General features: G+C 34.3%; 1 protein-coding gene across 3 annotated transcripts; it reads right to left on the bottom strand.

The window, feature by feature from the left end:
* Window positions 1-166: 166 nt before the first annotated feature.
* LOC133843071 (choline/ethanolamine kinase) lies at window positions 167-26,432 on the bottom strand. 3 transcript variants are annotated; one of them, XM_062276451.1, is made up of 9 exons: window positions 26,415-26,432; window positions 26,114-26,239; window positions 17,936-18,042; window positions 17,495-17,879; window positions 17,272-17,424; window positions 8,817-9,208; window positions 8,692-8,757; window positions 8,196-8,592; window positions 167-698 (listed from the first exon to the last, which is right to left on the bottom strand). In XM_062276451.1, exons 2-9 carry the CDS (start codon window positions 26,141-26,143, stop codon window positions 636-638), a joined length of 1,593 nt encoding a protein of 530 aa, XP_062132435.1. In that variant the 5' UTR covers window positions 26,144-26,239; window positions 26,415-26,432; the 3' UTR covers window positions 167-635. The 3 variants fall into 3 exon arrangements, with proteins under 3 accessions (XP_062132435.1, XP_062132427.1, XP_062132445.1); XM_062276443.1 differs by lacking the exons at window positions 26,114-26,239; window positions 26,415-26,432 and adding an exon at window positions 21,517-21,573; XM_062276461.1 differs by lacking the exons at window positions 8,692-8,757; window positions 26,114-26,239; window positions 26,415-26,432 and adding an exon at window positions 21,517-21,573.
* Window positions 26,433-27,264: the final 832 nt, after the last annotated feature.

Genomic DNA, 27,264 nt, shown 5'->3' with positions numbered 1-27,264 from the left:
GCATCTATGTATGATATGGTTAGTGGTTATATCATTATTTATAAATACTCAATTGTAAATGTATTTATTTAATGTATTTATTCATTATAATAAAATAATTACCAAAAAAATGCAAGCGATAATGGTTTCTAAAAATTTATTTATTAAAGAGATGAAAAATAAACTCAAAAAAATTTATACTTTTACAAACTTATATAAATATAAAAATTTGTTCTTTCAACAATAATGGTGAATAACAAAATACATAAAAAACATTTGGTTTTTTTCTTGACATTATTATCATTCTTAGCTTATTATGCATAATCATATTTAACTAATATGTTCTCTGCTTATCTCAAGCAAAATCACAGATGCAATTGTAATTTTGACTTTCCTTTCAGCATCATTAATATAAAATTACTGGTATTATTAACATGTATTATTATATGAAATGAAATGTCTCCTTCTTCCTATATAGATATAATTATTAATAGAGTTAGTTCAACTAATTCTTTACAACAATAACCAACTTCAACTGGATAATTAAAAAAGGTCACATCAGTACCTTTCGATTCCATTTCGTTATATATACATACATAGTTCCAGTTATTCAATGTTTTAAAATATTTTAAAGTAACAGCATGGATGTATTCAAATCACTTGCCCAAGAAGGTGGTCTTCAGCTGCTGATACTCTAGAATTCGCGCAATGCCATATTCCTGCGTAACATGAAAAAAAAATTAATAATTATGTTTTCGTACTAATAATTATCTATTAAATTACTGATTTATTTTAGTTTATTGTGAATTTCTCTGGGTCCCTGCAAGTACTAAAATATGTCAAATTACATCATTCTCACCTTTGCAAGTTAAAAGCATAAGTTGCCGATGAAATAAAGGGATTTCGAAAATTTGAAAATTTCTCAAACCATACCTTAGATGCCCCAAAATTTTTAAAGTACTGCACTATATAAATTGGAAAATAAAAAAAACCTATTTTAGATTGATAATAAATTCAATACAGTTAAATTAATTAATTTGCTCTGACAATAACAACAACAATACTTTTAGCTGTTTGAAAATAGGACGATTGTCTGTGAATGTTTTGTTTGCATTTACGCAGAATGCAAATCAAATAGATTTTCATAATTCGATTATGCCTTTTAAGAGATTACTGGCAAGTGATAGCCTATGTAATTGAAAGTTACGAAGAGAAAAATACGAAGCAAATTGTCTCACGCACATTGGATCCATTGGCTATTACTGATATCACATAAGTATGTATGTACATTGTACATGCATAGGTTTTCATATCCGCTACCCAGCAGTATTATTATTGTGTGCCATGGAAGAACCAAAAAGATGCATCTCCGAAACCATATATTCTTGAACAGCATCAGTGGCCGACGGCTCCTATAAATACACGCTATCAAGATAGAATTCGATTTTTGATACGTCCACGTCCGCCGCCATACAAAAAAAAACTAATCCAGTAAGACCAATTTTAAACCTGACGTAGATTTTTGGTACATACAATAATAACTACATTTTAAATATACCATACAGTATAAAATATATCAGATTGTCAATCATAGCAACTAACCGATCGTAATAGTCGTTTTTTGCCATACAAAAATATTTCTTGAATAACTTCTACAATTTGATCGCTACCAAATTTGCAGGAATTATAGATTGTTATTGTAAGTCGCCGTACGATTATTTTCAATTTGCGGTGGACGAAAAATTTTAAACAATTTAATTTGCTTGCAAGTATGCTGTCGAAAAAATGTATAGCTCTATCTCTAGTTAGACATGCCTATATCGTCTCGGCTGCTGACGCTGATCAAGAATATGTACACTAATAGGGTCGGAAATGCCTCCTGTGTGTTAAATACATTTTCTGCAGGCATACAATTATAATACTCTTTTACCCTATGTAGCGGGTATATAAACAAAAAGAGAAATAAATTTGTAGAAAACCATGGGCCGTGAGTTATACGGCATTTTGACTTTTCTTTGTTCTGACTCGCATTCGCATGGCTCGGTTTTGCTGGGTTAAGTTCCCGTTGAAGTTGTCTTGTCATTTACACTGTCCTTATTTTAGTGTTTTGCCATTCTGTTCGTTATTTCTATTAGGCTGTTCAATAATTTATATAATTAAGTGTTTAAATTATTTTGTCTATTGTTGTTTGAGATTACTATTGTGCTCTTCAAGTTATATAAACCCATCACGATCAAAGCTGAACGCCACATATTTCCATTCGCTTCCCAACATCTCTAAAGCTATACAATTTCTTTTATTTTTAATAATTTTGTTCTTCCTCTTCATAAAAAAAGAAGCAAAACTAACTCGAAAAGTTATAGAGATATATAAATTTTCTTGAATGCCAAAAGTTTTTTACAATATCGTAATTAATCAAAGAATAAATCATTCTTTTGAGCTTACTTCGTTTGTTAATAAAGGTTTTCGTACTAACGACAAAATTTTGTTAGTTATAGAGGTTTTAGTAGAGCTTTTGGATTTTTTGGATATCAAACTATCTAAAGCAAATAACCGAAGACGTTTTCTTTAATAATTTTGTTTTTAGTACATTTCAAGTTACCTCTGAAGTGCCTTAGTGCAGTCGTCTCAGTTCTTTGCTTTTAACGCAATTTCGGATACTGATGTACGTATATAAAGTTAAAATACTATATACATGCAATACAAGGATAAGCCATGGCATATCAAGTTTCAGAAAAATGTTTTTTACTAATAAAATATTGTGAATTTGTCCAAATTTATTAATAAGAACGTGTTAAACCCGTTAAACAGTTTTAAATTTTGCTGTGCGCTGCTTGAATATTGAAATTATTATGCCATCGTATAGAAGACTTTTCTATGCAGATCAGACTTAGCTTTGCTTGCTACTATTCGAATTCGTCCACACCTGCCCATTCTCGAATTTTATCGCATTTTTCTGTCTAAACGCTAATCGTTTCCTTCGCCTTGTGACGACCCACCTCCTTATTTAGTAACGCGCATTTGCTTTAAGTAACTTGGGCCAATGTCTAATAAAAAAACAAAGTTTTATGGAGTTCGACCATTGTTTAATAAGTGCCGCAAGGATAGAATGAAGACCTGATTGATATAAAAAATATTACTGCTTCGGAAAGCGCGTTGTTTTAATAAATTTTTTTTAAATCTCCTTACAATATGCCATTGGCTGTTACAGTACAAAACTATAAAAATCTCTAGAGTGGAATGGTTAGGATCTTCAGGAGAGAATATTGGAGATGTTTTTGATAAAGTACATGAACCAGGTCCCAAAACAAATGAACGAAAAAGCTGTCAATGGGTTGTGGAGGGGCACTTTCCATTAAAATTCTTGGTGGAATGCAAAAAGATACCAAATATGTTAAAATCATCAAAAACTACAAAGTAATCATGATCAGAAGTATTATTAATTATAAAAAAAATTAGCTAAATAGAGAGCATTTTCAGAAAGTAATAAAGTAATAAAAATGTTCAAACTTCCAAAGGATAATTTTATAGCTATCAGTTCAATATCTGAAGTGGGATTGATCAGTTCAGATTAGAGGTGGGCACGGGCCGGGCTTTTTTTCGTGACCCGCGGGCTTACACAGGCCCGGAGCGGGTTCGGGCGGGCCCGGGCCTTAAAATTAAGATTCGTACGGGCTTCGTGCGGGCCCGGGCCTTAGCAAAAAAAACCCGAAATAGGCCCGAAAAAATTTTGATTTGATCGAATTAGAACCGCCATTTGTCGCATTTTAATTGCTTATCGATGCTACTATTAATTTGCTTATACAATATTTTATTTGTTTGCACACCACTAATTCAAAATTGGCGGCTTATTGTGAAATTAGCAAATCTGTGAAAAATAAAAATGTCGCGACAAACAATTCAGGACGCTGTAAATAAAAAAAATTGAATGTGTAAAATTTATACAAAATGAAAAGGGCAGGAGTGAAGTGTGAAAGCTTTTCGATTGCGTTAATTATAATGGCAATAATGTTTTCTTATATGTGTAAATAAGTTTCGTGCCGGGCCGGGCCGGGCCCGGGCCTTGATGAAAATGTTTCGTGTTCGGCCGGGCCGGGCCTCTCAAAAAAGAGTTTGTTTTCGTGCGTGCCCGGGCCTCAAAATACAGGCCCGCGCCCACCTCTAGTTCAGATGCAATTTAAGCATCTACAGCAATTAGTCTGTATAAGGAAAATCTACTTGAAAAAATGTCAGTATCAAGAATGTCACGCTTTAACCATATTTCAGTAAAGCCAATGACATTAAAAGAAAAAGATATTCTATTTAAATATATAAAAAGTTTACTACAAATGCTTACATTCTGATAGCCAAGAAGTGAAATGAATGTTAGTTTTTCGAACTGACAAAAGGATATTTAAATTTAATTCATTGCTACTACTAGAAAGTGAAACCGGAGGCTGATTTTTCTTAGCAGCAAATTCTTTAATTAATAGGTGTTGAGGCTAATCTTGCTAAATTATTCAGCCGGAACACTTATTTTAAATAAAGAAATTTCGCGTTCGTAGGAGAAATTAAATTTGCCCACCTTAACACTGGTTCGAGATTTGGACTTAATATAAGTCCGAACATTATCAGATGTCGTATAAGGAGCAAGCCTTGAAGCCAAAATCTGTTAGGCGGTGGCACCGCAACAAATATATTATGTACAACTAAAGTAGAAGCTGGAGGCGATTTTTCAATAGTTGAAGGACTGAGAGTTGTGAAGATTGAATTTCTTCAACCATCGTCACCTCTGCAGACACTAAAATCGAAGCAGGAAAGTCAACATTGAACGAAGCGATGTCGTTATGTGGAAGAGCTACTGACGGTTGAGAAAACGGACAACTATATGACTTTAGTTCTCCAACAGGTGGTGCAGACAAAAAGAAAAACGCGAATTGGCCTTTTTTCGCTTCGGAGAATTAGTTAAGAGCACCTTAGCCCTGACTGAGATAAAATTAAATCAATAATTCGGCCGTTAAAGGTAGCACATTTATCATGCACTACGTTATCGCACAGCCAGCAATAAACCAAACCCATATTAGGACAAGCAGAAACCCTGCATTTAGTGTTATAGTGTTAAAAACAAATCGAATTGAACTAAAAAATCGAAAATAAAAATGATAAAATAAAAGATAAAACTAAAAAAATATGTATACAATAAAATAAAATTAATATTGGCACTCTAGGGTTAAATTGCAACTACTATGATCCGCACTTACACAAGCTCAGAGAGTAAGCGCGGGTCAAGCAAGACAAAAGCCACCAACAATATTAAGAAAGGGAAAGTTAACTACCAGCGTAGAGAGCGCGAGGTAGTAAAAAGAAGGGCCCGAAAGTGAAAAAATTACAAAAAAATCAGTGCAGTGCAGACGAAAATAAATGTTGAGCACAACAAAGCAAAGTTTGACTAATTTGTTTAAATTTTTATAAAACGTAAATAATAAGTTAAATTGCATAGTTAAGCGTATGTAATTAGAATTAGTTAAGTTAAGTTGTATACAATTGAAGTTTTAGGAGGAAGAACACAAAACATGTCCGACTGAGAGAGCGAGCGAATTCCAAAAGTAATTATTATACTAAAAAGTGGAGGCTAGTTAGAAAACTACGCCACTTTTGTCAATTTGGGTAGGCGAAAGATGGCGTGAAAAAATTCCAAAACAAACTTATTGGAATCCTATATGGGCATATCCGTCAAATGGTAAACCACGACCGAAAAAAAAATTTTCATATTCAGGGTATTTTTTTGTATAATTTCATAAAGAAATGTCCAAATTTTGATAATTTCATTGAAAACTGAAAAAAATGTAATTTATGTACTTTTAGTTACTTTTAAATGCTTTGTTATGTTAAATTATTTTAAAAGGAAAACATAAGATATGTTTGCACTTTATCTAGCAAATCTCTTTATTGTAATAATAAGAGAAAAAGAAAGAGAAAAATGCAAAGAGAGCGAACAAATGTTCAACTAACTGTTAATTTCTATTTTGCTTTTTATCTATGTTCTAATGGTACATGATTTTATTGTAATTGCTTCGCATTAAGTACAAGCAGGTGGATGAAACTTCACGTGTTAAGTTATTTTGGGATAAATATATTAAATATACAAAATCCATGAGGTTACTCTAAAGCTTTTTTTATTGACTTTCAAAATAACGTACATTCGCGACCTTAGCTATAAGCAAGTGTCGATTTTTACTTGGGTCGCATGGATGTTTGAAAAAACTATGTCGTTTGCAGTAATAAGTGATAGCTTAAGTCACAGCAAAATAAATGTGTACATTTTTATTAATACAATTGTTGAACAAATTAAAGACCAGCACGGTAATTTTGAAAATAAATTTATTTTTTGAAGCTTACCCGATTTAAGAGCTAACTTCGGATGATCTTCCCATGGGAAAGGTGCAGCCGATAGAGCTGGTGTGGTTATAAAAAGAAAGGTTTGGTCACTAACTAAAACCACGAACCAACAACACATAACGCTCGGACCTCGGCTTCTTCATTGAAAGCCAAAATATTATGAATGTATCATTACGTTATTTCTTATTATTATTTATTACTTATTACTTATTACTTATTACTTATTACTTATTACTTATTACTTATTACTTATTACTTATTACTTATTACTTATTACTTATTACTTATTACTTATTACTTATTACTTATTACTTATTACTTATTACTTATTACTTATTACTTATTACTTATTACTTATTACTTATTACTTATTACTTATTACTTATTACTTATTACTTATTACTTATTACTTATTACTTATTACTTATTACTTATTACTTATTACTTATTACTTATTACTTATTACTTATTACTTATTACTTATTACTTTACTTATTACTTATTACTTATTACTTATTACTTATTACTTATTACTTATTACTTATTACTTATTACTTATTACTTATTACTTATTACTTATTACTTATTACTTATTACTTATTACTTATTACTTATTACTTATTACTTATTACTTATTACTTATTACTTATTACTTATTACTTATTACTTATTACTTATTACTTATTACTTATTACTTATTACTTATTACTTATTACTTATTACTTATTACTTATTACTTATTACTTATTACTTATTACTTATTACTTATTACTTATTACTTATTACTTATTACTTATTACTTATTACTTATTACTTATTACTTATTACTTATTACTTATTACTTATTACTTATTACTTATTACTTATTACTTATTACTTATTACTTATTACTTATTACTTATTACTTATTACTTATTACTTATTACTTATTACTTATTACTTATTACTTATTACTTATTACTTATTACTTATTACTTATTACTTATTACTTATTACTTATTACTTATTACTTATTACTTATTACTTATTACTTATTACTTATTAATATTACTTATTACTTATTACTTTTTTTTTCTTGCTATTAATAAATTTCTGTACATATTTCATATTTAATAAAAATTAATTTCTTGCTTTAAATGTTATTAGACACATTAAATTAAGTTAAATCCGTTTTTCCGTGTTTCCGTGTTTTTTGAAATATGAAGTTATTCATAAAAAAAAGTAGTGGCAAACAAAATTAATAAATAAAGCAACATGGAAAAATCGTACGTTCGCGACCGGTACTTTATTTAATTAAAAATAAAAAAATGGAGATATTTTCTTGGGAATAGACTTGATAGAAAGCTACATGAATCTTTTTTAAAAGTAAAATTATTTCTTTAGAATCTTAAGAATCATCTTAATTCGCAGATTTTTACATTTTACATTAAGCCACTGCATGTTTTTTGGCAATATTATGCAAATTAAAACTCGATAAGCTCCATAATTTACACTAAAAAAATAGCTAATCAAATGCTATCGAAAAACAAAAGAAAAGTTTCAGGAAACGTTTGTTTCCAATTTTATTTTTAATTTAACGCGTACGAACGTACGTTCGCGACCCGTGGAAATGCCCATATGCCTTCTTCTGACTGATACAAAAGCAAGAACATCAATACCGTTATCGCTACCCCAGAGAAACCGGGCTCTGCAGAGACTGCGTTTCATTCCAAAAATTCAAAATTCGAACGCCGAGGAAAGTTTGTGAAAAATAAGACACAATGCGATATAACTTGTTATATATTGTTATATAATTGTTATAATTGTCTTAATATTACCTTAAATTATCTGAAACTCACCCAATAACCGAATTGAATGGCAGAGGTCACATTCACCACGGACCAAAGGCTCCAGAACAGATGTGAGAGCATAGTAAAGAGTTGTATCTCTGTTTCGATCATATTAAGTTCTGATGTTGTAGGTTCATATAGTTCATCCTCGTGAAATTTCCTCAGATAGGTGACAATAAAATCACGACGTTGTGCAGCCGTAGAATATTGCTGCTGAATGTGATAAAAATATGGAAATTGGGGATTGGTATAGTCGAAGGTCCATTCAATGAAATGATTAGCCAAATCAAAGCCTCTATAATTATAGGCGCAATATTCAAAGTCAATGATGATTAGATCCGGCTCGTGCTCGGATTTAATACTGGCTGAGTCGTCTGTAGTATCGAGCTCATCACAAGACGAGGGGCTGCCAAATGAATGAAGAAAAAGTTGATTAGTTAAGTGTAGAAGTGTTCTGCTATAATTGTTAGTTTTAATTACTAATCTAATGCTGAGTTCAACTCACTTTTGCATTGACTCTAAATGGTTGTTTCCATCCGAACTATAACCCAGTGTCTCATTAAAATTAGATCTAATTTAATATAAATATAATTTACATTATGCGATTTAGTTGTTAATATGCTAACCAACCTTAAAATACTAATTGATTCCAGAGGAGTCCGTGTCTCGCGTGTTCTATTCGTTTCACGAAGTAATATGTTTCCCTCCTGTAGATCATTGTGACAGAAGACAACGGGATAGGCACCAGCATCAATCACCGATCGCAGCCATGCCATTTCCTTAACATAGTCAATAGTACCCATTAACTCGCGTTGCTTTTGAAGTACGGTCGAATTAGGCTTGGATTCAATTTTTCCTTTGATAATACTATCAACACTTGTTAGCCAACGGTTCATACAATTCCAGATCCAATCTGGTTCCTTCGACATAGGTATATTTAGACTATGAATTTCACCCATTTTTTCTGCTATCTTCATTGAAATCTGCGCATTACTCATTTCCATAGTTGTTAAGGAACGTGCCTATGTTGAGAAGAGTTTTTAGTATTAATAAATTTAATAATACCGTTAGACATGCGATGCCATTATTCCACTCAAATTTTCAAGTGTTTCACTTTCCAAATTCTTTTAAGCTTTGAACTTTGGTCAACCAATAGATTAAAACAATTGTCTAAGAGCCAATTCTTATGTTCTTATGATTTTGAGAAATATATGTTATGGTACCTGATACAGTTTAAGCTTAGAAACGATTCTTGTTTTCAGATTTGTTTTGGTTTTCAATGATAAGCGACCAAGTCAAAATTAATGAGCTTTAAAACCATATTTTAGCAAATAAAAATTTGATACTTTTAATGACAAACTATGCAATTCTCTCGCTTTTGAAGTCGTAGTCATACGTGCTTTTTCTTCATATTAAAACTTTAATTGTAAACAACTTAACATTTCTTGGAATTCATATACATAATTCTTGCCAACTAACCTGTGCTTAACTACGGATCGTTAAATCACAGTCTGTATACTTTAAAATTTATTTATTAATTACATTTTATTAAATGAGTTTGATTTGTAATCGATAGTTGAAAGAATTATATGTGTTGTTTACATGACCATTGTGACGCTCACATCGTATAGTATCTAAGCAGATGTCTGAAAATGGCGCGTTCCTGTTCAGAATTAGAGGAAATCCTTGCGAATAAAAAATTACATTTTAATAAATGAGTTTGATTTGTAATCGATAGTTGAAAGAATGATATGTGGTGTTTACATGACCATTGTGACGCTCACATCGTATAGTATCTAAGCAGATGTCTGAAAATGGCGCGTTCCTGTTCAGAATTAGAGGAAATCCTTGCCAATAAAATCCTGTCAATCCTGGTAAAACGGATTGCCACGCATCTTCTAATTCTGTCGGCGACAACCATTTTCTTTTATTCGCATACCACATCCGCGAAAATCGAAAGGCAACTTTAGGTGGAAATTTAAATAAACTTTGAGTGCCGGGTGATCCACTATTCTACTTCAGAAAGAGAGTTGCTAACTGGTGATTCTCTGGGGCGAAGAATTGTTGATGAGATAGCGAGAGCGAAGGACGGATCAGTGAGACCCTGGTTGCGAGTCTTTTAAAGAAGATCGCTGTTAAGTGATCCTTTGTTGAGTAAAAAGGTACAGTTAAGCGTGAGTAAAAAGCAATCAACAGTTACGATGCCAATCGACAATGATCAGAGTCGACACACTTAAGTGGAAATCTACCGCCATATAGCTTATGAGTGAAAACCGACCAGTGCTTGTGTGAGTGGGCTGACGGCATCAGGGCCATCTTGCTTCATGACCGCCAGTAATTCGAGGCCTCATTACACACAAGTCACTGAATTTGCACCATATGTCAGCCCAAGAATGATTTATGCACCGACACCATCGACTATAGTTCTCGGATCAAGTGTTCGTTAACTGCCGAATCTGCCCGTGTTTGGCTGATATTTGTTTACGCGTTTACGGAAACCACAGCAGCGTCCTGGTATGGACGACCTGATCAGCTCATACGAAGCCAGTTACAAAGCGTGCGAGATCTGCAGGCTATTCACTAACAGCATTTAGCAAAGATCGTGCCATTTGCTAGTCACATGAGTAACCTGGCAGCATTTCTACAATCGCTACCAAGTGGAGAAATCCATTTAAGCAACCCGACGCTAATGGAGGAACTGGTTGCAAAGCTGTCACCAGGAAGGAGAGTTGAATAGGTAAGGTATGCCAACACTCTGCAAGTTTATCCGACTGTCACGCATTTCAGTAGATGGCTCACTAAATTTGCATGTAAATGCAGACCTACAGGAGCAACGTTGGAGCAAGCATGGCTCAATATGCGAAAGGCAACATAAAGATGCAAATTGCAAGGAATTCCAGAAGGCCTCTTCATCGACTCTATAGCGACTTCTACAAGAGCATCGTCTATGTTTCTCGTGCTTGAGGGATGGCCACATGATCAGGTGGATGGCTGTCAGGTGGATGTCTCTGCACGAGACGTGGAATGGAGAACATCGCCACCAGTGAACGAAAACAAAAGTGAGAATGAGTCGCGGTCAGTGAGCTCAAGCAGGAATACGGCTCGAAGGACAATCCCGAGAGCCCTCAAAAGGTCCACGGATCGGAATCCCAAAGCTGCAACGAGTCGCCTATCGAAGGGTAACGAAGGTTCATCCGTCTCGATGATTGATGACGAATTAAGGAGAGAGCTGAACCTAACTGTAGAGCGACGGTAGTTAAATATGAATTGGTTTGGATGCAGATTATGTCTTCTTCTTTTGAATGGACTGGATCATGCTCATGGTGAATAGAGAATAGACACAATAGACAAACGGGACCTATACAACGGCCACCAAGCTGGGGTGGCTATGATATTTGCCAATAAGCCAGGGAATTGCGACTGGCGAAAGTTGGCGATGTATCGCTAAATTCGGTGCTGGACAAGGGTCCACAACACTACTATCCGTGACCACCCGTTCTCTATCACTTCAAAGAAGGAGCTGTCGGAGTCTGCGCCGATATCAAGATGTTTCGATCTTTATTTAAGAATAAACCTTCTTGGTTCAAATTTGATAAAATAATCTAGATTCAAGATTTTATTCTTGATTTTAGCATGTTTTTTCTTTCTGTGAAGGCTTGCTGCTTATTTATCTGATGATATTCGAGCTTATATTATGTCCAAATACCGAGCCAGTGTTAAGGTGGACAAATTTAATTTATCCTACGAACGGGAAATTTCTTCATTTAACATAAGTGTTCCCGCTTAACAATTTAGCTCAATTTACTGCAGAGTTTTGTCTTCAACGCATATTAATTAAATAATTTATTAAATATTCTAATTCTAACACATAGGAGTGTGTCAGTTAAAAAAAACTAATATTCTCTGCACATCGTATTTTTGCTTTGGACCCTGATTCACGTAATTTATCGAGATCCTCTCCTGCTGATTCTTACCATCCCACTTTAGAGAATTTACTTTAGCTGCCATCCAATGTGTCAGAGTCTAGTACATGTTTAGGCGAGGGTTTTCGGAACTTTTCGAAATTTTCTTTGTGTACGAGCATGGATATAGCGGCTATATTTTTTCATCTACTTTGAGCTTGCTATTTGCTACTTGTATTCCATTAAGTATTCTACGTAAGCCGTTTAATAATAAACTATTAAACTTAAAAAATCGTAAGTCGAGGCTTTACAAAAAATTCAAGGTAACTGACTTTTCTTTTGATTTTCTCCGCTATACTATATGGTCAAGCCACTTTCCGCCCTCATAATAATCATTGCTATAACGATTATTTGACTAAGGTTTCACCGTGATCTCAAACGTTTCTATGACTTCGTTAACTGGCAGTACAAAATGGCATCATCGGGAACAGAACTTATGGCAGGTCCAGATGGAGTGCTCGGTTGTGGGATAAGGTATTGCACTGGTAGTATATGTAAACCGCTTTTTAAATTTTTAAACTGTCCGTTAATTTATGCCAAAAATCTGGACAAAATCATAGGGAATAAATCCAATGTTCAAAACCATCGTGGTTTTTCGCTGATAATTTCTGCGATTCCGAAATGCATAACTTCCAACTGCAACATCTATAACAGTCGCTTGTTGATATTGCACATCAATGGTGGGGTAATCTAAGATCATTCACTCGAGGAAGGAGATTGCAGGACGCCATAACAAGCAGCACATACAAAATTCTTGCTACAGGAGACCCAATTTTCTACTCATCGAATACACAGCTTACTCCCTAGACACTTGACTTCTTCATATATAATGGAATCGCGACCAACAAGATATCTGTTCAACTTTCACATGAGCTCTCGTCGGACCACTTACCAGTTATAGCAGATCTACATCAAACACCATAGGTCAAACAAAGGAAGAAATATATTCTCCCACATCGCTGTCGAGCAGAGGACTTTAGAACAGATCTAGAGAACAGAATAAACCTGAACATGAAAATAAACAGCTCAGAAGATATAGACGATGCAATCTCTATTGTTGCCGAGCTCCTGAGCATGACAAGAGTAAGAACCGGAGATTTACGTGTCTACAAATTCTACAAAAGATTGCCTAATCGTGTTCAAAAATCCCTTGCCAGAGCTAAGCAAGTCAAGATAGACGGAATTCTAGAGAAAGCTAGTCCGGTTGTATCCGCAAATTACTCTCTTTAGAGACTTACAAGTCGCCTGAAGAGGCAGGCAATTCCAGAAGCCCCAATTAAGAGCCCCACTGGTGGATGGTGTTTCTCCAGTTAAGAAAAGGATGAAATATTTGAAGACAGCCTTGAAAATAGATTTATTCCATTTAACTTTACAAACGAGGTTTGACGTTGCCTGAAAAACCGGTTACGCTGCAAGAAGTAGACCTTCTTATTAAAGCGCTGAAGGCCAAAAAATTCCCTGGCGAGGATCTTCTAGATAACAGAATGTTGAAGCTTCTACCAAAAAAAAGCAGTTATTTATAGTGCTACTTCTAAACAGCATACTTAGGCTGGATCATTTTCCCAGCATCTGGAAGAATGCGCTAATTACTATAATTCCGAAACCAGAGAAACAGCTTACTGAAGTCGATGGATACCGGCCAATCAGTATTCTTCCAGCACTGGGAAAGATGACAGAAAGGGTTATTTTGAACCGCATCCTGGAACTTGAGTCGGTGGCACGACGAATTCGAAAGTGGCAGTTTGGTTTCCGAAGAAAATTTATGGCACTCTGGAACAACTCAATGCTCAAGATGTGCGCAGTTTCGGTGTTTATGGACATCAAACAGGCGTTTGATAGAGTGTGGCATTAAGGTCCTTACTCCAAAGTTGTTTCAGCTCGTCAGAAGTTTTATCCTGGACAGAAGTTTCAGAGTTGTCGTTGATGGAGTAAAATCAACAAAACGTCCTATCAACGCAGGTGTCAATCAAGTAGAATACCTATGTTATTAGGAGACTCATTTCTTCCTCAAGAGTATCATGTAGTACAAAATTATTATTATGGGAGAGCAAGAGCAAGCAAGAGACTCTTGCTGTCTTCATTTATGTTTTCTGTTGAGCGCTTTTCGTTGAGCACTTTGTATTTCGCTCTTCAATGAGCAGTGCGTAAAGATCGGAACGAGAAACGCTCGCACAATGAGAGTCAGCAAAAGACCGATTGACCGAAAAACTCAACGCAAACGGTCTTCACATTTCACATTTCGTTGTTGTTGCAATTAATATATTTCGTCTGCAAAACAGACTCTTAACGATTTGGTTGCCTATGCGTGTGTATGTATACCAATAAATACGCAAAAGACTTTTTGCTTCACTGAACACGACAAAACGGTCTTGGATCAACCAGAACAAATCAGAATAGAAAAAAAGGGTTTCGGTCTGAGCGCGAGCGATCTCATTCAAGAACACATAAATCGGTTGGTCTTTGAGTCTTTTAGATTTATTGTGATACTGTGAATTATTGAACGATAAGCAAGAACGACAAGAAAACCCAAGCTATTATACTGGGGTACACCAAGTTTCTCAAATTTCAGTATTCCGTAAACAACGAGAACACCATGAATTAACGAAGTTTGTTGAGTAGAATGGTAGGTTCTTTAGATCTCTAGATCTAAATCTTGTATTGAAATACTATATCATACAAAAAAACCAATAACTATCAAAAGATCGCAATGGTAGAGCATGCCAGATATGTTATTAAGGGGAAATAGCTAAATAAAAAGTGCCATTAAAAGCTGGTGGCCTATACAAATAAGAAATATAAATATTTAAGCTACTAAAGGAAAATTTATAACCAAGAATTAAAAAGGATGCGGTTAAAAAAACCCGACAAAGATAGAAAGAGGCTTTAGAATAAATTATTGCTACTGTTAGAAAGTAAAATCGGAGACTGATTTTTCTTTTCAGCTACAAATTCTCTAAAACTGAAAACTCTTTGTTGGCGCAGTTGGTTATGTTAATTTAAGAGTATCAAAAATTAAGTTGTTAGAATTAGGGCGACGCGAGAGCGCAATAAAGCTTCATGTTGATCTCTGAGCGAATTCGCCTCGCTTCGCTACATTACTTAAGTTATACTTAATGTAAGTTAACATGAAATTATAAAATCAGTTGAAAATCAGAAGGCTACAGTGCGTCATCATTTTCGCTTTCGTTTCGCTGTCGTTGTCGTTTTTCGTTGCCCAACAACAATTAGGTTCATTTTTACTCTTGTAATTTTTCATGGCATTGTTGTTGAACGCGAGTGACTTTTAAAACAAAAAACAAAACAAATTCGCGCCTGTCGCAGAAAAACATAAATATTGCCTTTGTGCTGTGCCAGTGCTGTGCTGTGTTGTTGTGTTCGCTGGAGGATACCCTGTATCTGCAGAATACTCACAGGAAAGAGGATGGGATCATTACAGATCGCCAAATCCAGGTACTGCGTTAAAAATTGAAAGTAAACAACAGAATTGGGTGCCAATTTGCAAAATTCTAGTGACGCTTTAAATTCTTGGCACATACGTAATATTAGAGCATTTGTACTTAAATTTTTAAATTTAAAATTAAATTGTGAACCGCTTAGGCAGAACATTTATCACCGAGGACAACTATGAGAAAGCAATGGCAAGTTTGAAAAGAGTATATGACAATGATTGTTTGATATTTAATGAAAATATCGCTGCTCTTTTCAATTTGCCAAAGATTTCGCAGCCCTCCGCATCAGCGTTGAGAAACTTGATTGACACTGTAACTGCGATATACGGATTAATGTTGCCGATGGGTGATGATAAGATAGCAAATGCAATCCTTATTTACCTGGTCATGCATAAAGTTAATGCAGTGACAAAAAAGAAGTGGGATGAGCAGCTAGATTACACGATGATTCCATCATGGAGTGAGTGTGAAACTGCGCTTAATCGTCGATATCAGTACTTGTCAGCTGAGAATTCGACCAAGACAGATAGTCAACTTCGCATCAAAAAGCGGATGCGAATTTGCGTTCATAACGCCGAGGGCTCCTCACTTCGGAGGACTATGGAAGGCAGGTGTGAAGTCTGCAAATCACCTACTCCAACGGACGGCAACGCTCTGCTCACGGCCGTGGAGCTGCAGACCATGGTCGTGGCGGTCAACTCCCGCCCGCTAGGAGTCGTCAGTCAAGATCCAACCGACGGCGAGGCGGTTAACCAAGGGCACCTACTGTTGGGCGGCCCACTGGTGGCACCAGCAGCGTCCAGAACCCCGGATCAGGATGGTCTCAGCTGCTTAAGGCGATAGAAAGCTGAATCGTCGCTCAGGCGAGCGTTATGGCAGCGATGGTCCCGGGAGTATGTGCTGGACCTGTAGGCACGAGCCAAATGGGACCAGTCGCAGCCAAATCTGCAAGTCGGAGAGCTCGTCGTCGTCGGAGAAGACAACCAGCTGCCGATGTAGTGGATGGTGGGACGAGTCGTGGCGGTGTATCCAGGGATGGACGCGTGGAATTTTCAAGCGGCTTATCCACAAACTGGCGGCTCTGCCAATTGTATGAAGGCACAGCCGTTCATAGGGGCCGGTGTTGGCACAGTTGATTATCTTAATTTAAGAGCATCAAAAATTATGGCGAAGCTAGAGCGCAATAAAAAACATTCAAAATTCAAATTCAAAAACGAAAGAAACAAAAATAAAATAGACACATTTGGGACACACTTGGACAATTGGCGCAATCGTTTTTTTGTAATTCACTGTTCTTAACAGAAAATTACACTCTTCCAGAAAAGGAAGCATGGCTAATGTTTAGTAATATAGACGTATATTCAATTTTTACTTTTTTTTAGTATGATATCATCGATTAATCAAATTAATTAAACAAATTTCTATAAGGATTCGAAGTAAAAATACTGTAACCCTTCAAACTTTTCCGTTCCATGATATTCCAAATATCGTTAACAACGAGGCAATTAAACAACGTCGTTTGATAGTGCTGTCATTGGGACAATACACAGACCAGTCAATTTTTGCGAATATGGACCATATGGAAACGAGAATAAATTTCCGAAGGAAATACTTATCGTAATCGAGTGTATTTGTAAGAAGCGAACTATCTGCATTAAATTTGCCTATACCTACCGGTATATATTGCTCAATGCGTCCTCCAGGAAAAATGCCATAGAGCTTAGGTCCAAAGTTGCGTTCACTTAACAATGTAAATACAACCGATTCAGTAATCATACTTTCCAAAGCATGATCGCCATGAGTTTGTCCATAGATCCGCAGCAAAACCTGTCAACAAACATAAAATGTTATAATATTTGTACATAGATATAAAAGGTTGTAAATAATTCCGACCTACCTCCCGAGGTTCTTGCTTTGCGGTGTGTAAACGTTTTAAGAAAGTTGAATCCCCGCAGTCACTATCAAAACGTCGTCGTTTATTTGCCTGGTTTACCCTTTGAGCTGTATCGTCATCATCATCAGCATTAATATCGCCATCACCATCAGAAACAATGTCCAGAATTAAAGTTTCTGGCGACTCCACAGCAACTTCTTTTGTCTCATTGGATTCAGTGTATATATTGTTATTCTTAGCAAATGGCGATGTGACTTTGACTTGGTTGCTAATGATATTATTACCTTGCGTATTATTTTGCTCTTGCTCTATCTTTAACACTTCCTGCTGATCTAAGTCGTCTAAGTCTGGGAGACTTACATAATACAGAAAATTGGATAAACCGCCACTAAAAGTGTATAAAATCATATACTTTTATCGATATTGGCTCGTTCATTAACTCACCTAATCCGCTTTACCACGAGTTGCTCTGGGGTTGCTACCTTCCAGCGTCCGGTGAGATAGTCACGACAAATTCGAGAAAAGGCTTGTCGAATTTCTTCAAGTGTGGCCTAATCGAGACGATGATACCACGTTGAAAAAAACAGAGAAAGCATAAAAAAGTGGGGAATGAAATTAAAATTTATTTATAGTAGTATACATAGACATTTTCCCCCCTTCCCGCGATAAACAAAAGAAATTTTCAATTTAGTGAATTGATTACAAACGTAAGATGTTTTAAATTAAAAAAACAACATTATATTATATTATAGTATTAGTACTTATTCTTATTCACAATTAATAATGTAATAATAACAATAATGTACATATGTCAGCTAAATAACATACCAATTAAAACAAGTGTGGAAGCCACTTGTAATAAAAGCAAAACAGTGTGATTTTATTCAATAAATTTAACGAGTTAATGCTGTTGCGAAATTAAGAATAGCACCACATATTTCTATTATGTGTTTATTAAATAAATAATGGTTAAGGTGAAAAACGGTAGATGGAGTCATATCCGATCCCATAAAGTATATAGTCTACCTGATTATAGTTTTTATAATTATTGAAAATTTGGTAGCCAACAGATACAAATTACAGAAAATATTTAATACTTTGGTATGGACAAAAACGCCTACATACTATGAGTCTTACAGCGGGGATCCGGTTTACACATGACATTTCGTTTTCGTTTTAAAAACAAATTCAAAAAAATTGGTTCTCCCGTTTTCACTTGGGAAACTTTCTTTCGATTTGCAAAACGAGCAAGTTTGTCTTGCCGAAATGAAAAATAAAAAATAAATAAAAATATTATAACTTTGTGCCGGCAGGAAATGAATGTAACAGGTTGAACGAGGCATCTCCGACCCTATAAAGTATATATATTCTTCATCAGCGTCAACAGCCGAGACGATCTAGCCATGTCCGTCTGTGTGTCTGTCCATCTGTCCGTATGAAACACTGGATCTCAGAGACTATAAGAGATAGAGCTATAATTATAATATAATTTATATATATATATATATATATATATATATATATTTTTGCCACGCCCACTTCCGCCCCCGCAAATCAAAAAAATCGAATAACAAGCGTAATTTTTATGGTAGAGTTGTGAATTTTGGTATATACAATAATTACTATAGTACTTTTGGTTCCTGAATTTGGTTGCAATCAGATAAAAATTGTGGATGTTATTAAAGAAATAGTTGTGTATGGCAAAAACGCCTACTTACTAGGGGTCTTAGTTGCTTTAGCTGACAATCTGGTATATTGTGCCGTCTATGGTATATTATGAATGCGGTACCAAATATACCATTTGGTATATTTTTAGTATTTTGCAGTATATTAGAGAAAAATATCGCAAAATATATTTCTTTTTTTTAGAATGGGTAGCGGGTATCTCACAGTCGAGTACACTCGACTGTAGCTTTCTTACTTGTTTCTATATAAAATCGGATATTATTTGCAAAAAAAAATTGTTGACTCATATAACTTACATCATACGTCATTGAAGGCGACACCTATTTGCACTACTACTACGACTGCTGTTAGTACTGGTCTTACCTATTCAGTTGGTTCAACTTCGGCACAATATTTTTACCCTACTCCTTCTGTCATCAACGTTATAAGCTAACGCGCCCATCGCTAACTTCAGAGATAGAAACTGTGTGCTTTTTTAAATGTCCGTGAACTCATTGCGCAGAAAGCTTTAAAATTTAAGAGTTACAAATCGTTTAAAGCAAACAGCCAGTTGTCAGTTCTGCTCATGCCTTTAGATGCATTGACAAGACATTAATACTTAATAAGAGTCAGTTTTCGCATTACCAATAAGGGCAAGAAAAAGCATTGAAATTGGTTGTAAAGGGTTCACGTCCAAATGTCCCACAGGAGCTGATTAAGAGGTATTCTGAACCTTGGTCAGGAGTCGCAAGCGTTTGTGCTAATTGTGGCGATAATCGTGTCTTCAGCTACAAAGGTTCCAAAATAAGGACTGACCTATCAAAAAAACTCAAACCACGCCAGTATCTGCACGAAAGGAGTATAGTATATCTAATAATGGATTCCGTGACCCAAACCTTATGACTAAAGTAATAACTCAAATTCAAATAACAGATTTCCTCAGCGTTGTTTTGCGTCTCGGATCAAAATGTTTACCTATTAGGATATTTCACCTATTTCGGTAATTCATCCAGCAACAACTGTCAAGGGGGAGCTGCACTCTTACTAAATAATAACATTGTGCATTTTCAAAATGAAACAACCAATAGAGGAGAGCGTTGTCCTTCAAGTCAACGTTGAAAATATAACGATAGCTTTATTTTATTTTCCTCGAAGCCAAGCATTAATAATACTGTTTTTAATGATACCTTTTGAACGTATGACTTGACGCCAGTGTTGCCAGTCGCTTTTTTCCCGTCAAAACTGGCTTTTTTCAAATACCATTTACTTGAAAAAATTGCAAACAGCGGGCAGCGGGAATTCTAGCTTTTTTTTTTACTTAAATGATTTATTTTAGATTTTTTTCTATTTGCCCAAAATTATGGGACAATATTTGCTGTAGCTGTTCTGTCGATGCTTGCAAACATTTTTAGTGACAAATCGATTGCATAGGGTTGTTAAGCAATCTCAAAGAACACGCCAATTCTTATCGTAGCGTCACTAAAGGCGAAAGTGAATTGATCTTAAGTTCAGGGTGTTTTGATTGTTTTAAAAAAAGTCAAAAGACTTTAAACAAAAATATCGGACGACACGGAAGACAGTTACTGCAAATGTACTATCACCGCATAACTCTCTGATTTGCGCGCCCATGTTTTGACCAAAAAGCATGAAAGTGCTAGAGGCGGCTTTAAGCAAACAAACCAAATAAATTTTGTAGCTTTGACGGCTATGGAGGAAAAAGCAGTGCTGTCTTTTTGTGGCCGAGCGTACATTGTTGGCTCATTTGGATCATTTAGGAAACCTAGTAGTTAAATACTTTGAAGACGACAGCGCTGTTCGTTTTTCTACCCGTTGTTTTCTACTTAAAATGAAAATACATTTTATTCTAAATCATGCATTTATAGTTATGGCTTGCTCAGACTTGACAAATGCTGATATAGATGTTCCTTCCTAATAAATCCCTAAAAATGATAAGAGCTGGATGAACATATGACAATAAAAATGAGGAGAATGAGGATAGTTTTAAAGAAATTCTCCAAATACTGTGAATATTAGAGCAGCTGCTGTACAAATTCTATACATATGTTTCAATATAACCGATTTCGTGCGCTCACCCTGTGACTATCAGAAAAATATAGAGGATCCAATGAATTGAAAAATCAGCTTTTTTATAGTTTTTTTCTAATTTTTCAGCTTTTTTGCATCGTTCTTCCCGTCAAAAACAGCTTTTTTTCTCAACAAACTTTGGCAACACTACTTGACGCATACAATACATAGGTATGGTTAGTGGCAAAACGGTTAATGCACAGGGTGACTCTTTCACTTGTGAAAAATAAGGGGTATGCGCCACTTGTTTTTTCAAAGAGTTCGACCACACTAACCATGTAATATAGATAGATAGATACTCCAAAGCTGTTTTGCATGACCAAAACTGGAAACCACTCAATTTTGCAGGAGCCTGTTATGTTGGCTATTTGACAAAAATAATTTGCTATTTTTTTAGCTATTTTAAATAATTTGAAATATTTGGTTATATTTATTTATTTAAAGTCGACAAAAAACAGTCGAATTTAAAATTTAATGCTCTAACAATTTTCTGAAATCATATATTGGCAATAGAGACATTGTTTGTGGCTATCGATACCAGTGTTGCCAGTTTAGCAATTTAGTTGCTAGATCTAGCAACTTTTCAAAAAAATTTGCAACTTTTTTTTGAAAATGCTATTAGCTACAAATTTAGCAACTTTTTATTATTTTTTTTTTAGCAATTTTAGCAATTTTTTATTTATACTTAAAGCCCTTTTATTTTGTATTCTCTTTTTGCCATGCACTGCAAAAATTGCGATTAATAGTTCACAATGAAATCGGAACTTGTATTTAACTCAACGGTTCGATTATAAGAGCTACTTGAACCAAAACCCTTCTAGTGATTTAGCAAATTTTGCGCTCAAAATCTTTTCCCTACCTTGGTCGAACGCTGAAGTTGAGCGTATATTCTCACAAATGAATATAGCAAAACATAAATTAAACCAAAACGATAACCCAATCGTAAACTTCACATAATCTCCTTAAACTAATATGAGGTTTGGTTCAAAAAAATACATTTTTAGCTGTGTTGTTATAGTACTATTTTCTTCCTGCTGTACTGGTTCGATACTTAATAAAGAAGCTAATTATATGAAAAAAAAAAAATATTTATATATGTATTGGACTACATAGGCATAACAAATGTTGCCATAATTATGTACTTCCCTACGAGTACTTAGTTAAAATTTCAGGAAACGTAAAGTACACGGTACAGTTCTAAGTATTTTGTAATGTTAACAAAAGAAGATATGAAATCCTGTTTATTTAAATTTTTTAATTTTTAATTTCAATATTTTATTCTCAAATTATTTAAAAATGTACATACTATTTGAAAAAGAACATTTAAAAGATTTAGCAATTTTTTTTATAATTTTTAGCAACTTTTTTTCTTAAATCTAGCAACTTTTACTCCGGAGAATCTGGCAACACTGATCGATACATACACACCACGTTTACCGCCCAGCGTGACCGAATTGTGTATTTTAAATACTAAAATATTATTTAGCCCTTTGTAGCTTTTGGGTACTTGGTATTTTCACAACATTGTTTCGCGCTCACAATGCTATCGTCTATGCATTCAAATTTAGTGATTTTTGAGTTTGTGAGGGGTCGTTTACGAAAAATTCTTAAAATGTAATATATAAACAAAAAGTTCACCATGCTTGGTTGGAGTATCCCCAATTTAAGGACGTATAATGCGTATTCATTGAATGCAGTTACATTTTAATTAATTTATTTTGTTTTTTACATTAGACTACCAGATAATTTTGAAATCTTGGAAAGAATACATTTGTTTGGAGTAGAAAATGTTAAAAACCAGGTAAGGCAGATATATTGAATATTTCAAAATTCTTTAACAAAAAATAGATCAGTATGCTAATATTTATTTGAGTTGTCTCTCATTATTTTAGACCGAAGTTAATTTGTACAAAGACGCGGGAAGAAAAAATCCTTTTAACGATTTGGCTTCACTTTCTGTCTTGCTCCTAAGCTTATAATGCTCAAATGCAATGGTAGAACGAGTTGTTAACCAGGTGAACCTGGTTAAGTCATCAATTCTTTCAGATATGGATTGCAACGAGCTGAAAATCGCTATTTTCAGTACGAAGTCCCCCACATGATACAATAACACAAGATAGTCCCGTCGTCAAAAGCTGTCCGTTAACAATACGATACATAAGTGCGAGTGAGACGAGATCGCCTAGTGAGTGCGAAAGAATCGGCAGTAGGGCTTTCTGATTAACCTTTAAATGGTTCCATTATATTAAAAAGAGTTGAAATGTTTTTTATAATTTAATTTTTAATAGTTTAGAATTTGACAGTAATAGTTGTTTTTGTTTTTGATTACTAATTTTTTTGTTCAGGTTCTTAATTCTATCATAAAGTTCAATTTTTTATGTCTATATTAATATTCACATCCATAGTAGTAATATATATATATATATAATATAATAATAATTGTAATCTGACATTTTTGCCTTGCACAAGGGTTAAACATTTAGGGGAAAAATCGTCTGCATACAATCTTTCCCTTCAACAAGCGCTAGCGCACTGAACGTTAATGGACTGAGACCGAACGATAAGGCGCGCGACGGGACTACCTTGTGTTAAGTGTCCTTCACAGATTGGTACAATGGGAAAGTTAAGCAATTTGCTTAATCATAAAATCATAATCATATCAAAAGATAATCAGCACCTAATGAAAATATAAGATTTTGTTATTTAACACTAACGGCTATTTTAATTTACTATTTTTGAAGAAATCTAGCTATCTTTGGCTACACTAAGAGTTGGCAACACTGATTGGGGGCTATATCTATGATTAGGTCTTTAAATTTCCATTGCGACAGTTTCCGAAAGAAAAAAATTGGTTATCTATTGTTTAGTTTGTGGAACATCCGATTTGACATCCGCATTTATTTCAGCATCGATACTCTTTATTTATTTTGTGTATGTATTTCTTTTCACAAGAAAATGCCTCCATTTTTATTGTTTTGAAATTTATCATATTTTTCCATGTAATCGCTTAGCCGATATTAATGCGAAACAAGTTAGAAAGCTATAGTCGAGTGTGCTCGACTGTGAGATACCCTCTACCCATTTTGAATAAAAGCAAAATATTGCGTTATTTTTTAAATATACCGAAAATACTTTAAAAATGCTAAAAATATGACAAATGGTATATTTGGTATATCGATATAGTACACCATTCAAAATATACCATAGGCGGCACAATGTACCAGATTGTCGTCCAAAGCAACTCAGACCCCTAGTCTTTTGCCCATACAAAACTATTTCTTTACTAACTTCCACAATTTTTATCTGATCGCAACCAAATTTTCAGGAATCATAACTACTATGGTTATTATTGTATTCGCAGCTCTAGATTTGAAATTACGCTTGTTATTCAATTTTTTTTGATTTGCGGGGGCGCATGTGGGCGTGACGAAAATTTAAAACAAACTTGATCTGCGTGCAAATAAAACAAATTCTGTCAAAAAAAAAAATAGATCTATCTCTTATAGTCTCAGTCATACGGACGGACGGACGGACAGACGGACATGACTAGATCGTCTCGACTGTTGACGCTGATCAAGAATATATATATTATAGGGTCGGAGATGCCTCCTTCTACCTATTACATACATTTCCTGCCGGCACAAAGTTATAATACCCTTCTACCCTATGGGTAGCGGGTATAAAAAAGTTTGCCTATTTCTTCCACATTCCAGTATCGAAGTATCGATATCCTTTATTTATTTTGTGCTGAGAACTGCGGAACAAATGCCGCCGCGAACATTTTTTACCATGAAATGCCGCCGCGCCATGTTTATGAAAAATTTGTTCTTTATAAAATTAAACAGCAATAAGTCAACTTAGTGCCTAACTTTAAATCTCATGAATTAAATATTTAATTTTGGATAGATAATTAGCTATACTCTGACTATTATTACTTTAAAAAACTGTTTACGGGTTTTTCCCGTATTTTACCGTATTAATTTAAATTTGCTACACTCCAAAGTAAACGTATCAACATATTAAATTGTTTTGAGAATTTGGTTTATAAATATAAGGAATATATATCCACAATTGCGTTGCATTTGTAGCGACACGTGATTTGCATCGTTGTCGATAAAAATAGAAACAGTAATTACAATTGTAGCAAAAGGTAGCTCTATGGTCGTCTCTGAGAGAAAGAAAATTTATCGAAGTGTTGTAGAAAGCGGGTATTCAGTTAAGTGGATGGTGAATGTGACACGTGTTAAAAGAAAAAAAATAATGTTGGTTGTACTCATAAGTTGAGGAAACTTATCAACAAAGAACGTCAAATAACAATGTATTTAGGTGGAGGGCAACTGCCGGTAGAGCGCGATAAGCGTTTTCTGAACGATTAACAAATATCAAGCGTGAAGCGACAGCCATAAAACAAACACAAGTAAAAAACATCGACCCCTTACGAACATTTCGTATGCCACATTCAAAAATTAACGAAATAACTAAATTTGCAATAACACAAGATTGTTTTTCTTACTCTAATGAGTCAAATTGTATACATCAGTTTAAGTCATGATGGCTAAAAATAGTAAACTCATGTAATTTAAAAGGAATGAGTTGGGATCATAATTTAAAAAAACAATTATAAATTGTAATTATGACATAGTATGTACAAACATATGTACATACATACATATGCACACCTAAAAGAGATCGAACGTAACCGCAGATGAGTACGCTTGCTATATTTTTGTACGGTACTAATTGTTATCACTAGTACGTTGCAGCTGTCGGGCCAATAAGTATATACATATGTAGATAATGTGTGTGTGTGTGTCAAAAAAAAAAAACAATGTAACCCATTATTGAAACAGGAAAATCATTATTTCTTCTTACCGATTGCAAATCATAAAACATATTTTGCATATAGTATTTTAACGATGAGTGTAGTTTCTATTTGTCTTAGTCCTCCTCATCAGCAAGTGTAAGAAATTGATGTACAGGAATAAGTTGATTAATATACTAAGATAAGAAATTAAATCACTTAATTGAGAAGAACGTTAAGCCGCCAATAATTCTAAAGTTTAATATAATTAAACAAATTATATAAATTAAATGTTATAATTTTATTATATATATATATATATATATATATATATATATATATATATATATATATATATATATGTATTTTCACTTTTGTTTTGATGTTAGAGGGCTTTTTGCACACTACCGCTTCTACAACCACTCACTCACAAGCTTGAATACTTACTGTGATCGAACTTTAGGCTGACAATGTTAGATGGGATTGCCATTTGGCTTGCTCTCCCTTCTTCGTCTTATCACTCATTTTCAACTCGTCAACAAGCAGTCTTTATCATTTTCAAGTAATTATCGATACTTTAATCGATATTTTAACTTCTGTAAGCCGAACGAGTTTTATTATATCTTGTACAGTCCAACAAGGCAATTCTATCCTTCATATGTTATGTATAACATTTTGTATAACCACTGGTAATAGATGCCCTGAATCGGGCATATTAATGGTGCTGTTTTAATTCTAATTTAATATTTACACATTGCCTTCTCTACTCTCGAACCATTATAAAATCTGTATAGTAGTTTACGGAGTTAGGTTTTACCTTTTCTAGCAAGTTCGCAGCCATGAATATGTACATACATATGTACATGTATGTTTATATGTACATACATATGTATGTGCAATGCACATTGTGCATATAATTGAATGTCTGCCCATAAACATGTCACATCCCAACGAAAGTTATAACTATAATGTTTAGAATGTAAAAATACTATATGGTATACATAGAATATATTTAAGTACATACATATAATTGTATGTACCTAAATTTGTATGTGCGCACACATGTGAGTTTATGGAGTGAGTGACCTTGGGGAAAGCCCTAAACATGGCTAGCATGTTTTTATATGTATAATGTGTACTAAGCTAAAAGCTTTATAGTAAATTATCCAATAATCAGTGATTTAGAGGCTGGTTAATGAGCTTTTCTATGTGTTATTTGCTT

The sequence above is a fragment of the Drosophila sulfurigaster genome, chromosome 2L (assembly GCF_023558435.1).
Source record: "Drosophila sulfurigaster albostrigata strain 15112-1811.04 chromosome 2L, ASM2355843v2, whole genome shotgun sequence".
Taxonomy (NCBI): Eukaryota; Metazoa; Arthropoda; class Insecta; order Diptera; family Drosophilidae; genus Drosophila; species Drosophila sulfurigaster.
This window is presented reverse-complemented; position numbering and strand designations above follow the sequence as displayed.